The sequence below is a fragment of the Podarcis muralis genome, chromosome 3 (genome assembly GCF_964188315.1).
Source record: "Podarcis muralis chromosome 3, rPodMur119.hap1.1, whole genome shotgun sequence".
NCBI classification, from domain to species: Eukaryota; Metazoa; Chordata; class Lepidosauria; order Squamata; family Lacertidae; genus Podarcis; species Podarcis muralis.
Window position 1 is genome coordinate 19,516,028 of NC_135657.1, and position 15,969 is coordinate 19,531,996.

Consider the following 15,969-nt stretch of genomic DNA (forward strand, 5'->3'; position numbering starts at 1 on the left):
AGCAAACTTTTTCAGCAGGGGGCCAGTCCACTGTCCCTCAGACCTTGTGGGGGGCCGGACTATATTTTTTTTTGGGGGGGGGATGAATGAATTCCTATGCCCCACAAATAACCCAGAGATGCATTTTAAATAAAAGCACACATTCTACTCATGTAAAAACACCAGCAGGCCCCACAAATAACCCAGAGATGCATTTTAAATAAAAGGACACATTCTACTCATGTAAAAACATGCTGATTCCCGGATCTGGCCCCCAGGCCTTAGTTTGCCTACCCATGGTTTATGCAATCATTTTTGCCTCCATTATCTGCTTTGTCAGTACTTAATTGAAAACCTTAATAAACAATTCTAAAAAATAAAAAAGGAAGAAAGAAAAGGAAGCAGCTGTTTAGAAGCTGCTCGTGGGGTATAGTCCTGGATCAACACGAGTCACATCCAGGCTGTGTAAATATTTTTGCTCATGGCTGGAGGTTACAGGAAGTTAAGGTTTCTCAGGAGCAATTCAAAAGGGTTTGAACTGCTGAAATGTACAGTAAAAGAACAGCAGCAGCAACCCCGCAAAATATATCTCCCCATTCCATCGGGGAATGCAAAAGGCATGATCTGAGTTCAAAGTCCCAATCCAACCACGGAAAAACACTTCAAGGGGCTGTGAAGCAGGGCAGGTGAGACTTGTGACCTGGGCTGTGGTGTGAGGAGAGTCCTGAGGGCCAGATGGAGAATTCGAGGGCTGCCTTTGGCCCCCATGGCTCAGATTCTCCACTCTGCTCTAAAAGGTGAATCATGCCTTGTGGTAAAGTTGTGGTGTTCTTTTCTCCTTTTGAAGAAAAAAAAACTCCATCTCTTTTTCTTGGAGGTTATCCTTGGAGCAAGTTATTATCCTTTCACACGGCTAATGAATTCCTAGCGGTCTGGTTTGAGCAGGTTTCTGCTCTGGAAACCGAAGCTTGTAATCTAAGGCAGTGTTTATGTTGTCAGCCCAGGACAAGGGGATTTGCAGCCTTGGATCCTCTTTGGAGGCAACATTCATTTGCTAATTACCTCAGCCAGACAATGACTTGTAGGCTGATCAGCCAGCTACCTCTGACCCACAATGGCCAGACTGCCCTTAACCCCTTGAACTCACATTTCCCCTGAAATAAATACACGTCATTGTGAAGGCAGCTGCAGTTTTGCCTCTCATATGACGATGGAGTGCAGGCAGGGATGGGAACAGGACAAATTTCTAAGCACCCGTTTCTAAGCGCTTCTAAGGATGGCAGCACTCGTACTCCTCAAAGCGGCAAACTGCTCTTGCGCAGGGTTTCCATAGCATTCTGAAACGGAAAGGTTGTTTCAGCTGGTTGTTGTATTACATTATCATTTTATTTTGCTGTATATCTCTTTGCAAACTGCTTTGAGAAGAAAAAAGAGGTTTGTTTGAACCGCAGGAAAAAGTCGCAGGCCGTTCTGTGCAAATGTGAACATGTCTCCTTAAAGGTAAATGTAAAGGGACCCCTGACAGTTAAGTCCAGTCGCGTACGACTCTGGGTTTGCGGCGCTCATCTCGCTTTATTGGCCGAGGGAGCCGGCGTACAGCTTCCGGGTCATGTGGCCAGCATGACTAAACTGCTTCTGGTGAACCAGAGCAGCACACGGAAACACTGTTTACCTTCCCACCGGAGTGGTACCTATTTATCTACTTGCACTTTGACGTGCTTTTGAACTGCTAGCTGGGCAGGAGCTGGGACCGAGCAACGGGAGCTCACCCCGTTGTGGGGATTCAAACCGCCAACCTTCTGATCTGCAAGACCTAGGCTCTGTGGGTTATACCACAGTGCTATCCGCGTCCTGTGTCTCCTTAGCATCCTGTAATTCTTTTGTCTTTTTGTCTGAGGCAGATCTTTCAAAACACACACCTTTGCTGGAAATGAGGGCTTGGGGTCTTAAAAAAACAACACCCTTCCTTTCTGGCACTGGAGGAGACACAGAAATCCTTGGCTTTTTCACGTCCTGGAGGGGCAGACAAGGCTGCTACCCACCCTAGCTTTTAAAACAACATTGATCCACCGCCTCAGGTGATGACGGAGCAGTAAACTTTGGCCTTGTGGGTCTTGTCTACATAAAGAAGGTCTGCAGAATGTGTTTGAATCAGGAGGTCCCACGTTCAATCCCCAGCATCTCCAGGTAGGCCTGAACTATACTCACCTGAAACCCCAGAAAACAGCTGCTCATCAGTGTTTAGCATTGAACTGGAATGACTCATGGTCTGAGCCGCATCAAGCAGCTTCCTATGATTTCCCACAATGCTTTTCAGTAATGGTGCACCCAGTGGCTTTGGGGTGGGGTGGGGTGGTGCAGATGGCAGTCCCCACCAGCTGAAAATTCATCTCTTCTTTTGTGGGCGTTGGAGCAATTCAGGGCTAGTTCTCACCATCTCTAACCTGGATTAGGATAATCCCTTTGGACTAACACAGATTAAGATAATCCCTGAGGGAGAGTTTGTACAATCACTCCCTGTGAATTGTAGTCTGCTTTAGCTCTAGGTCATGTAGTTTATTTCTATTTAGCACATCCTGTCAAACTCTCACCACTTTCCCATCAGGTCAGGGTCAGGGGGAATTAGATGATGTGACTTGAATTGGCAAATCGGGCTGATCCAATCTCAGTGTTGAGTCATGGACACTGTGAGACAGCACCTGTTTCAAACCACCTTGAAGATTCACGATTCCATTGCACATGAATTGCTGGACATGTGTTAAATTGTCTTTTGCAACCAGGAGTTCGTTGGAGGCTTTTCTCAGGCTTGGATTCCCGAAAGCTTGTGATATTTGCAGCAAGCATGAATTGCAAAGAACGACAAGCAGCAGGAAATGACTGCACACACAACACATCTTTCTCCATGGAATTTGTTTATTCATCTAGTGAGAGTCATTTGAAACTCAATGCTATCACATTTCATACGAAAAGGCATATCAAATCTCAGCAGCATCACAAACTAGTTTGCAAATAAAACCAGATATTATGTGCGGCTTCCTTGAGGACGCTACATTTTAGAATGGTGGCTGGCTGCAAGAGGGGGAAACGGTAGTTTTGTTTGGAATATTCTGAAGCCGTTGGGGAAACTGGATGAACTTTAGTCCCCCATATGGCTGATGAACATCAGTCAAAGGCTCCTAAACTAAACCCCGTTCCGGAAAAAGATGTAACCCAACAAAAGTGAGTCTCAAATAAAACCTACATAGTGTACATCAACAGGATTTGTGTTTGTCATGAATAGTAGTAGTTTCATTGCTTTCAATGGGATTTAAATGCAACTAGATTTTGCTTGATCGTGCCTTTTAGGTATAGTATTTTTCCTGTAGAAGGACAATGAGCAAATCTAATAAATAGCAACAGTCACTGGAATATAATAGGAGAAATATTTGGTTTGCTCCGCTGTACGTGAATAACACCTCTTAGAGACTCTCGGATACAAAGGTGACATTTGAGATTTCTGCAGCACTGAATGCAGGGTTATGCAGGTCTGCCGAAGTCCTGGTCCATAAAGCATTATTCCAAGGTTGCTTGCCACTCCCCAACTCCAGGCATGATACTACATGAGCACGTGGCATAATTTATGAGCATGCTGCTTGGTGAAGGCAAGGGCTTCCCTCCACATTTCCACCCCACTGAAATGCCAATTTTCGCCTCCAGAATATGGGGTGCAAAAATGAAAAGGGGGCCTTTTGGCAGGTTGCTGGGGGTCAGAGATTGGGCTGTGCAATCAAAGCAGGCGCTATGCCACTGAACTACCATATGCAGTGATGCTTCATCACTTTCATGATTACACTATGACAGGGGTCTGCAACCTTTAAGACAAAAAGAGCCATTTGGACCCGTTTCCGAAGAAAAAAATACCTGGGAGCCGCAAAACCATCGCAACATTTAAAGCATGCGCGCCGCTGCCCTCTGATCTGACAGCGGGCGGGAAGGTGACGTCGGGACGGTGTGTGACTAACGCACGCATCGCCCCCATGCGACGTCACAGCCAGTACAGCGCCCGCCACAGTGGGGAGTGTCGGGGCGCACAATGCGCCTCCTCCCCTTGCTAGTATCCGCTCCGGAGCCGCGGCAAAGGTGTAAAAGAGCCACATGCGGCTCCGGAGCCGCGGGTTGCAGACCCCTGCACTATGATTAACGTACAAAGCATAAAACAGACCTTAAAGTGGCCCCCTTTTCTAACGCTTGGGCTGCAAAAGCCTAGTCTAGGCTACTGAGGTGATGTTAGTCCCTGAGAATGAGAGAAGTGAAGTAGTTAAGGGGCGCTCTCCCTTTTTATTTTATTTTTTAACTCAATCTGCTAGTGGGAGTGTGTAAACTTTGATAATAGTGCAACAGGACTTTGAAAGTGCACACATCCTCTTTCACTGTTTAATGCAAAAGGCCTTTGGGGGGAAATGCACTTGCTTAGGTGAGTGAATTGCAACAAAACGATCAAAAGCGACTGGCAAGGCCACTGGAATACCAGCATAGCAGTTCCCTGAAGGCCTGTCTCCTCTCTCTGATTCCTGAGCTGGGAAGAGCAAACATCAAGAGCCAACACAACCATTTACACGGAATAATATGTTTTTCTCCATCTGTGCTACAAACAACATATATTGCATGAAATTGCTGTTTCAACATCATAGGGTGAAGGATTATGCGTATATCAATGCAAGTTTTTGGTGACAAAAGGGTATGCTCATCGGTTGCAAGGAGTCAGTAACACTTGTTTCTTGTTTGCACAGAGGTGCCTCGAGATTTGGTCCAGTACTTCCTAGAGCACAATATCGCAGTAGTCAGTTTTTCTAGATCAGGGCTGGGGAACCTACCATTCTTTAGACTGGGGGTAGCTAACCTTTTGGCCAGAGGGACACATTTCCCCTCGGCTAATCCCCTGGGGGACGCATGCCAATGATGAGTGTGGCAAAAGTGTCACCCCACGGTCTTGCATGCATGCGCTCTCTCTTGTGCGCATGCTCACGCACAAGAGGTACACAGCTCCCCTCCTTGGGTGATCCATGCAAATCAGCTGAGGCACCTGGCGATTGATCTGATGCCCAGGGAGGGTCAGTCGCCACCGCCAATGTCATCTGGGCACTGGTCTGGGTGGAAAGGCTTAAGCCCTTCTGCTGCCCCCATCACTGTGTCTACATTAAAAAAAAATATTTTAGCTTCCACCAAATTCTATTGGGTGTTGGAGAGGGTGGGGGTGGGGAGAAAAAAAACTTGCTTGGGGTAATGCATCTGGCCTTCCAGGCCCATTGTTAGCCATCCTTGCTCTAGATCATGGTTTCCCAAAAACCTGGGTCTCCCGCTGTTTTTGGACTACAATTCCCATCATCCCTGAACAGTGGTCCTGCTAGCTAGGGATGATGGGACTTCTAGTACAAAAACAGCTGGAGACCCCAGTTTGGGAAACCCTGCTTTAGATGTTGCCGGGCTACATGGGTTATTGTAACACCCTGCAGTGGGTTCACAGAATGTTGTGGGAGATTTTTCGTTTTGCCCTCAAAAAGCTCCCCATTGCTGACAAACATCCCTCCCTGACAGCAGCTGAACATCTATGTTACTCCTCAGCGATGCTCACTTGACTTTAGTAGCCCAGCTACTGCATGTACATGAAGTGTTCTTAGGATGCCACTCAACATTGTAAGAAATGCGCCGCTGCTTTCCAAAACAGCATCCTCATGTCTCTTGCCCCTCTTTGTGCCCTGCCATGTCTACTAGGGCCCTGCGGGACTTGACATCTTTCCGCAGGGCCTGCAAGGCAGAGCTGTTCCACCAGGCCTTTGGCCAAGGCACAGCCTGACCCCCTCCTTCTGTACTCCTCATAGAACTCTAGCCCAATGGTTGCCATTAATTTGACTCTGAATTGATTTTAGAATGAATTGATTTTAGAATGTATTTCAATTAATTGATTGTGATTTTATGTAAACTGTGATATTTTTACTGTTGTTAGCCACTCTGAGCCCGGCTTCGGCTGGAGAGGGCGGGATATAAAATAATAATAATAATAATAATAATAATAATAATAATAATAATAATAATAATAAGGTAAAGGACCATTAGGTCCAGTCGTGGCCGACTCTGGGGTTGCGGCGCTCATCTCGCTTTATTGGCCAAGGGAGCCGGTGTACAGCTTCCTGGTCATGTGGCCAGCATGACTAAGCCGCTTCTGGTGAACCAGAGCAGCCGTTTACCTTCCCGCTGGAGTGGTAGCTATTTATCTACTTGCACTTTGACATGCTTTCGAGCTGCTAGGTTGGCAGGAGCAGAGACCGAGCAAAGGGAGCTCACCCTGTTGTGGGGATTCAAACTGCCGACCTTCTGATCGGCAAGTCCTAGGCTCTGTGGTTTAACCCACAGCGCCACCTGCATCCCTATTATCATCATCATCATCATCATCATCATCATCATCATCATCATCATCATTACTGGACTGGATGAAAGGCCCTGCTGAGGTTTTAGAGCTCTGCCAAATGGAGCTGCCTCCAGCCTAGTTGCAACAGTGCTCTTTCTGGCCAATGTAGCCTTTTCCGCCTGCTGCATCTTCTCCCTCTGCTAGGCCGTGGTGCAATAATTTAAGGCAGGGACTCTCAACAGCACCAACTGGCATGGACAATGCTCTTGGATGACAACATCTAGAGCAGGTATAGGCAACCTTCGGCCCTCCAGATGTTTTTGGACTACAACTCCCATCATCCCTGACCACTGGTCCTGTTAGCTAGGGATCATGGGAGTTGTAGGCCAAAACATCTGGAGGGCTGAAGGTTGCCTATACCTGATCTAGAGGATCACAGGTTCCCCATCCCTGATTTAAGGCAACCGTGCAGATATAGAACCCTAGGCAGAAACTTCCATGAGTAAACATATTTAACACTTTATATGCTCATTAAAACCACCACCACCACCTAGGGGTATGATGCAGTATGTTTTGACAGTTTTGATTTCAATGAAGGGACTTAGCCCCATGCTTAAGTCTCCCAGTGAAGCCAACAGATTACCAAAGTGCTTAATTATGGCTGTCTAATGCCACATAAAGAGATGGATGGATAACAGTCCTATGATGTACAGCATCAAAGTAAAACACAGACATATATATTCTACCTACCTATCCTAAAAACATAAATGTTATCTAAAGTATAATCACTAAAAAACAAAGCTCGGTCAAATTATACAATCAGGTATTTTTCCTTGCAACGAATACCTGAAACAGAATCAAATATTAACAACAGGGAAAACGTGAACTGACAAAAGGCCCTTAGTTTTGATATCCAAAATTCAGTCTTGCGGCTCAATGTCATTAGCACAGAGGTGCCTAATGTCTGTGTGCTTTGACAGCACAGTCCCTTGAGTAACCCTATTAAGGCCTATGGGCTTCTTTCAGAGTAAGCAGCCAAAGCAGACCCGTTTTATTTCTCTTCCTATGTGTGTATATCTTTGCGTAACCTCAATCTGGAGGCTTTGTTGAAAAGCTGGGGGAGTTCTGGGCGCCATATTTTAAGGAAGAGATTGACAAACCGGAACACTTCTAACCTAGGATGACAATTGGTTTTGGAAACTTAAGTTCTGTGAGCAACGATGGAAAGAGCTGGGTATGTTTAGAGAAAACAAGGTTAAAGGGAGACATGACAATAGCTGCCTCCAAATAATTAAAGGACTGCTACTGAAGGATGGAGCAGACTTCTCTGTTCCTCCGGAGGGAAGAACAAATGAATGGGAAATTCAGCTGAATGATGGAAGAACCTTTCCTCACAGTAATAGAACGAGATGCTGGACTAGGTGGGCCACTGGCCTGATCCAACAGGATCGTCTTATGTTCTTATGAGCTGTTTGAGCGTAGAACAGATTCTGCCTCAGGAGGTGATGGGCTCTCCTTCGCTGTCAGTGTTTAAGCAAAGGCTGGATGGCCATCCATCAGGTTTGTTGCAGTAGTTACAACCTCCTCCATTGAGCACAGGGAGGTTGGATTAAGCGGCCTTCCAACTCTTTGGTTCTGTGTACCTGCACAATGTGATAAATTCCTTCAGAAAATTGCACACATTCAGAACGGAACAAATCTTGGTTTTGAGGGGGAGATGGGCACTTGGGGTATAGTGCCCCCTCCGTGTCCTACTTTTTAAAACAGGCCTCTTCACAATCCATCAGACATCCTAGGAAAATAAAAGCCATGCTTGGGCCTAGCCCATTTGTTTAGATGGCATTGATATCTGGAAGAAAGGCAGCTGGTGCTGTGGAGCAGGGCCATATAGAGTCCTAGAATTGTAGAGCTGGAAGGTTGTCTAGACCAATCATCTTCAATGCAGGAATATGGTCAGGTCATGTAAACTACAGTCTGACAAACATAAGAGGAAGCCCTTCCTTTCAGGGTACTGTTGATGGGGAAAGGCTTCCTATTTTAGTGTGTCAGGAAAATTGCTATTAAAGCGAGAGGAGCAAAGCCACAAACAAGTCCGCAGTCCTAAACATTAATGAAACTGTCACCCCCTCTATTCCCAATGTTCAGAGGTGGGTGCCATTGTTTGTATCAGGAATGGGAAACCTCCGGAGGCTTGGCTGATCTTCATAGAATCATAGAATCATAGAGTTGGAATAGACCACAAGGGCCATCGAGTCCAACCCCCTGCCAAGCATGGTAGGGAGGGGTCCATTTCTGCCTCTGAGGCCATTCCCACCCCCAAACCACGCCTATATGTCAGTTGGTGACATTACTGGGGTTCAATCCTGCTGGGTGCTGCTTCTCCATAATGCTTCCTCTGGGAAAAAACACCAGCGAAGCAGGCCCCTCCTCCCACCCTGCAGGTCAACTTTGACAGGTGGTGGGACTGCCCACTCGTCAGCTGAACGCCATTGTGACATCAGGTGATTGACAAGTGGGTGGCCCCGTCCAGCTGTCAAAGTTGGCTGGTGGGGTGGTAGGAGATAAAAGATTTGGTCCACCAGGCCATCTCTGGCTTATGTAGTTGAAAACACCAGCATCCATCCATGCACAAGGAGGAGGTATCAGTCAGGTTGGGAAAACTCCAGGATTTGCAGAAGTACTTTCCCCTTTTCTGAGTAAAGCAACCCAGAAGTCTTATGCCAAGAGTGAACTGGCAAGGTTCCCTCACCCACACAAACCCTGAGTCTTCATACTAGTTAGTTTTACAGCTCATGCAATTTTTCTTGCTTAGAGGTGGTGTAACGATGACAGCATGATGCAGACTTGGGAAAGGCCTTGTATTGCTCATCAGCAATGTCACAGACACTATCCAATAGGTGCCAACAATATGCGCAGAACTGCATTATGTTAGGCTTGCAAAACCCACCAAGCTGATTCAGCCAAGGAAATTGTGACCTGCCAGCCGTGTGACATACACTCCCCACTCCCCAATCTGCCATCAAATGTTCCATTTTTGCAATCTGAAGGAGAGTATACAAGCGCCTGCTGCACTGCCATGCATTCTGGATGGCTCGTGTTTTTGGGTGAAGGGAAGTTCAAGGCAGCACTGCATATTGCAGCAGCCCCAGCAGCCAGAAAAATAATCGCATTTCCCCACCAACAATAATATATCTTGCAATCTGCATGTTGGGAAAACGCATTATCCCTGAAATAGAGCCACTTCCTTGGGTAAAGGTTTCTAAATTCTAGGTTAACAAAAGGAGCCACGTATATATATATTTATTGCACTGTAAACAAATTGCTTATTTGATATGTGTGCTGTTGGAACTACCTCCATGTAACGCATGTGCATGGAAGAAATTCTACGCCATCACAGTTCCCTGGGGATGACCGTGAACGGCACGACGGGGCTGCTGGATTCGAGGTCCAGAGCCGTCAGGAAGCAGTCCACAGCTGCTTCGTTTTTCCCCTGAGCATGAAGCACTTCTCCAAGGCTGTTCCAGGCTTTGTGGCTGGTGCTCTGTACCTGGACTGCGTCCTGCAGAACCTTCTGAGCCAAGTTTCTCCGCCCGAGCCTGTTCAGCACCAGCCCCTGTCAAGGAAAAGCAACCCAGTGTTAGCACATAATAAAACCAAGCTGTTCAGTAGTGTGTCCGGCAAGGGAACCAGACAGGAAAGCAGGAAGTTGCCTTCTGCAGAGTCACCTTGCTCATCCTCCAACAGCATCCTGCTCCAACCATCCAGATGTTTTGGACCACCACACGCACACACATGCACAAACACGCACACGCACGCACACGCACGCACACACATCCTGGCCATTTATTGGGCATGCTTTCTGGGGCTGTTGGGAGTTGCAGGATAAAACATTTGGAGAGCACCGGGTTGGGGAAGTCTGATTCAATCCATCACACCTTACATCCTGGTGGCAGGCCTGCTTCTTCAAGCACAGTGGCGGGGCAGGATGTGCCACTTTAAAAAGGTGGTGCCATTTTAAATTATACCCCATATTTTTATTATCTAGTCCTCCAGGGTGGGTACCTTTTTTTCAGTTGCAGCTGGTAACAGCAGTATGGGATGTAGTGCAGCCATAATGTGTCGGCTTAATAAAGCACAAGAAACTGTAAATTTGTATAACTTTTTAGGTAAATAGATGGCAAAAGGAGGACATATATGATACCTATGCTCAGTTTATCATTTATTTAGAAACTCCCTGCTGTGTTTTTCTTCTCCCCACACTGAGAGCAAGTGTAGTGTAGTGGTTAAGAGTGGTAGACTCGTAATCTGGTGAACCGGGTTCGCGTCTCCTCTCCTCCACATGCAGCTGCTTGGTGACCTTGGCTAGTCACACTTCTCTGAAGTCTCTCAGCCCCACTCACCTCACAGAGTGTTTGTTGTGGGGGAGGAAGGGAAAGGAGAATGTTAGCCACTTTGAGACTCCTTAAAGGGAGTGAAAGGCGGGATATCAAATCCAAACTCTTCTTCTTCTTCTCCCCCCCCCCCCCGTCTGTCCCCTCCTCTTTTTTTGCATTCAGGACTTAGTGAAACCAGCCTGACCTTCCTACTGACTGAAACTAGGAAAGAAACCACTGCTTGGAATAGTGGTGTGGCACTGGGGGACAAAATCCTTTCCCAGGGGGATTATGGCTGTATACATACCGTACATTTAAATTGTTCACCCCAAAAAATGCGCCCAGAGAACTGTAGTTTATCCCTCACAGAACTACAATTCCCAGGAACCTCAAACTACAGTTCCCAGGTTTCGTGTGTGTGATTCTGCTCCCCCACTGCATTTTAAAGGCGGGTGGAGATAACAGAAAGGGATATAAAGGCATTCAATTTGGAAAGGGAAAGGTTGTGGAGATAAGAGCTGAAATGGCTAGATCAATTTAGGAAAAAGCTAGACCACAGCTGGACAGAATAGCTGCGCAAGAAGTCATCTACACCTGGGGAAATCATCCAGCTGTTCCATTGTGTGTGTGTGTGTGTTTATAAAAGAAACCACTGGGTTTTCTGAGATCAGAACCTACCCACCTCAATGATGAATGGAAGAAAAAACATGGGGTATTTTGTTCATGGCGTTGTTCAGATGCCATGTTATTCCACAGTAAATGCCCATTGTGGAAGCATCCCAGGATATAAAAATGCTGAGAGCTTCCTGGGTCTCAGGATTGGGTTGAAGGATTACAGTCTCAAGAACTCTTTTTTCCATTTTTTTATAGCTTCGTATTTTTAACTCCCTAAAGCTGGTATGACATATAGCACTGAACACTTTGTTTCCCTGGAGAACCCACCCCTTGAGAGATGCTGAGCTCTGGCAGAATTTTACATATCCCCACAGAGTCTGGCAAGCAGTAAACAATGCCTTCATGTTGTTGCCATGTAAGAGTCCAGCTGGGATCTGCCCACGATGCAGAATGGAAAGGGGGTTGGGGAGAGAAAGAAGGATATTCATATATCCTCCCGCGAAAGGGCAATTTACATTTTTAGCTGGGCATATTTATTTTTTTTGGTAGGTTTCCTAATGAAAGTTCAGTTTCTCGGTTTCCATAGAAACTCCTCTTGTTGAGGTGCATGAATAATTTTTATGAAATCAGCAGAGATCTAGGGAAGATTAGCAATTAGTATCCTGTTTTTATTTTTATTTTATTTTAAAGCAAATAATTAACATCATCACCTCCTCGTTATTCTGGGCAAGGTGGAATGGCTTATCTGTTTCGTTTCTCTACGTGAGTTTTATTTATTTTCTTTAGACCAATATATAATCTTCTGGGAGGTAAAGCCTCAGGATGTCAATTATGAATCCTGTGAATTCCCCAGGGGCTCTTAACTCCTGTTTGCATCCAGTCACGTCCCAAGTTGGAAAAGAATGTCGCTGTGTTCGTAAGACTATAAGGAAGAGGGCTGCTGGATCTGACTAAGGGTCAACTTGGTCCAACAACCTCTTTCCCACAGCAGCCAATCAGATGCTTCTGGGAGCTCACAAGCAGGCAGAAAGGAAATTGTCCTTCACCATTATTGCCCACCAGCCACCAGAATCTGGTGACATAATGCCCCTAAACTGGAAGCATCCATTAAGCCAGCAAGAAGGATAACTGTTGATAGACTCATTATCCATGAATGTGTCTAACCATCTTTTAAAGCAATTTAAGCCAGCAGGTCCCATTGGCACATTTTGGTTCCCTAAGTGAATTCTGCGTTGTGCGAAGAAGCGCTTTCCTTTTTGTCTGTCATGAATCACCAGCCTGCTGCTTGGTTTTGCAGGATGATCCGGTGTTTTGAGAGGGGAAGTAAAGGGCTTCCGCTATCCAGTTCCACCACGCATAATTTCACAAACGCTGCTCATGTCCTTTCTTCCATTACTCCCTACAACCTCTCTATTGGGCCTTCAGTCAAAACACTCCCCAGGCTACTTCCATCATGACCCTTCTTCACTTGAATGTTCTTGCCTGGCTGAAATGTGTGTTTGGACTCTGATAAAGCCTCATGCTTACCTACATGGGAGATAAAACCATAGAACTGTAGAGTAGAAAGGGACCCAAGGGTCATCTAGCCCAACCCTCTACAATGAATGAATGGCAACTGAAGCATCCATGACTGATGCCCACCCAACCTCTACTTAAAAAATCTCCAAGGAAGGAGCACCCACCACCTTCCAAGGCAGTGTGCTCTACTGTTGAACAGCTCTTATGATCAGAAAGTTATTCTTGATGTTTAGCTGGGGGTCTCTTTTCTTGTAACTTGAATCAATTTATCCAATTAAACCTACTGGAGAACCTGGCCTCTAGCAGCTGAAATATGAAATGATGCCCTGTCTGCGTTGGGCAAGGTTTTCTGTATTACTTTCTGATTACTTTCATTTTTATATTTTTAGGTGTGAGCGTGCACACACACACACACAAAAAAAAAACACCAGTGAATTGACATGGAAGGTTGAGGAATTCTAAAAGACGAAGAAACAGAATAAAAGCAGACCCATCTGAGTTATAAGAAGATGGAGAACATTGAATCTCCAAGGAGAACTGAAACATGAATACTGTCAGAAAAGAGAGGCTACACCAGGTATAGGCAACCTCGGCCCTCCAGATGTTTTGGGACTACAACTCCCATCATCCCTGACCACTGGTCCTGTTAGCTAGCGATGGTGGGACTTGTAGTCCCAAAACATCTGGGAGGGCCGAGTTTGCCTATGGCTGGGCTACACAATAGGTCTTCATGTATGCCATGTAAAATGAGGAAGAGTGATGTCCAGGCCCCTAGATTTTTAGAAATGTAAGGAGCTGTATTATGCTGGCCATTGGGCCCAAATCTCAGAGTGGGCTGTGTGAAGAACACCAGCCGGCCATTTAGGGCCCCTTTTAGCTATCAAGGAATGCAAAACAAGGCATAAAAGAGAAATGCAGTAGCTCATCTGTAGAGCACCTGCTTTGCATGCAGAAGGTCCATGGTTCAATCCCTGGCATCTCCAGTTAGGGCTGGGATAGACCCCTGCCCGAAGACTTGGAGAGCTGCTGCCAGCCAGTGCAGACATTACTGAGCTAATGGACCAGTGGGCTGACTCAGTAGAAGGCAGTTTCCTTCCCATGTTCTTAACGAAGAGGAAAGGAGCGAAAGAAAGCCACCCTGCTCTTTCTGACATGATTTCGTAGGCAGAAGGAATAAAGCGGAAAAAACACTCAGATCTCCCCCCCCCCCCGGAGGGAGGAGCCCCCCCCCCCCGACAATCAAAGGAAGCCTCCCATCTAGGGCACAAAGGCAGCCCACCGCTCCCCCCTCCCTCCGACTCCTGCTCTCTTTCATTTCGCCAAATGTTAACAGAACCCACTGCTAATGCCTTTGAAGCTTAACGATGATAAAACATTTATTGGCATAAAAGGCAGGCCCCTAGGCAGCCTTTCAGAAAAAGCCCAGCCTCTGATCCCTTCCCAGGGAGCCTCAGACAAACAGGAGAAGAGAAACGGGGAATTGGAGGCAGAGAGGAGAAAGAGAGGCCTTTTTATTTCTTCCAGTCCTGCTGAACGTCCTCGGAGCCTAACTGCGTGGAATGCTCTGCAGACAGTCCTGCTTTCTCCGAGACCTAAATGGAAGCGGAGCAGCGAGCGAAGGAACAGAAAGGTGTGCCTCGTCCACGCATTTAAAACAGACGCGGCACAATGCGCTGCTTGTCTCCCAGAGCCAGCCTGCAGCTCTGAGGGCCACCGGCTTTCAGGCGCAGAGGATGTTGCCACAGGGGCAGCTTTGCCAAGGACTGCAGCGGGGCCTTTGTCAAGCACAAATAAGAGTGCTTCCTGCTCCCTCCCATGCCAAAGGGCTGTGTCTCTCTCTGTGTGTGTTTTAATGCATGCTCAGGCTGTCCTCATGCTTATTCAGTGAGGCCAGCAGGATTCCACAAGGCTTCTTAGTTCTGGGACAGATGAGACTAAACATACTCCCGGCTGGCAGGCCGGAATGATGGGAGCATTGTTATGCTGTTTGCATTTACTTTCTGTATGCAGCGCCTGCCCCTTTCAATTCACTGTTTACCCAAATAAATTTTTTTCTTCCTCCAGCCCGTTCTTTGCGCTACAGGACAGGCTTTGTATGTGTGTGATTGCTAGGTGGAAACACTGTTTTGAGAGATGGCTTTATCCACCTGCCCCTTTTCTCCAAAGCACTTGACTTTCTTTTTTGTCTTTTTCCACCTCCACCCCCATCGTTCTGCCCGGACGCTGAGGTCCAGTGCTGAGGGCCTTCTGGCAGTTCCCTCATTGCGAGAAGCAAAGCTACAGGGAACCAGGCAGAGGGCCTTCTCGGTAGTGGCACCCGCCCTGTGGAACGCCCTCCCATCAGATGTCAAAGAGATAAACAACTACCTGACATTTAGAAGACACCTGAAGGCAGCCCTGCTCAGGGTTTTTAATGTGTGACATTTTAATGTATTTTTAATCTTTGTTGGAAGAAATCCAGCCAGATGGGCGGGGTACAAATAATAATAATAATAATAATAATAATAATAATAATAATAATAATAATAATAAAACAGGGGGGAGGTTGAGGTTGTGGGGTCCACTGATTCTACAATCTGCGGGGCAGGGGGAGGGGGCATTGTTGTTGGCATTTGTCTGTCTCAAGAGACAGTGGAGTGTGCCTTCAGGGGTGAAGTCAAACCGCTGCATTGGCAGCACCAAAGTCACCTCCCCTGGGGTGCAACCCTGGGCAGTGTGTATGGAGGTACTGGGCTGCAACAAGACCCCCTCTCCCAGCCTCACTGATGTGGTCCAAAGGAAAGCAGAGCAATACGTTTGGCACCAGCTTGGCTGCGGGAGTTGCTGGAAGGAGGCGTACAAGGAACCATCCAACCGCCTTAGGGTGAGAACCAAAGCTGGACAAACTACCCCAGAAGGAGCACGGCGTTTTCTCCACCCAATGTAATACCCCTCTTCTCTCACCCCAGACAAGGGGGGAAGGGGAGCTTGTTGCAGCAGGAGGGGGAGACACCCTTGCCTCTTCACTAGCCGGACTCATCTCTGCCTCTTGGGCTCCCTCCTCTCCTGCTTCAGCTTCTGCGTCTGATTCTGGACTACTCTCTGTCACAGCCTCTCCCA

General features: G+C 46.9%; 1 protein-coding gene across 1 annotated transcript in view; it reads right to left on the bottom strand.

Moving 5' to 3' along the window:
• Positions 1 to 2,872: 2,872 nt before the first annotated feature.
• TTC7A (tetratricopeptide repeat domain 7A) overlaps positions 2,873 to 15,969 on the bottom strand; it is a 182,695-nt gene continuing 169,598 nt past the window's right edge. The window contains exon 20 of the mRNA XM_028724852.2: positions 2,873 to 9,977. Coding sequence (XP_028580685.2) covers positions 9,756 to 9,977 — 222 coding nt within the window. The 3' untranslated portion in view covers positions 2,873 to 9,755. The remainder of the gene's footprint in view (positions 9,978 to 15,969) is intronic.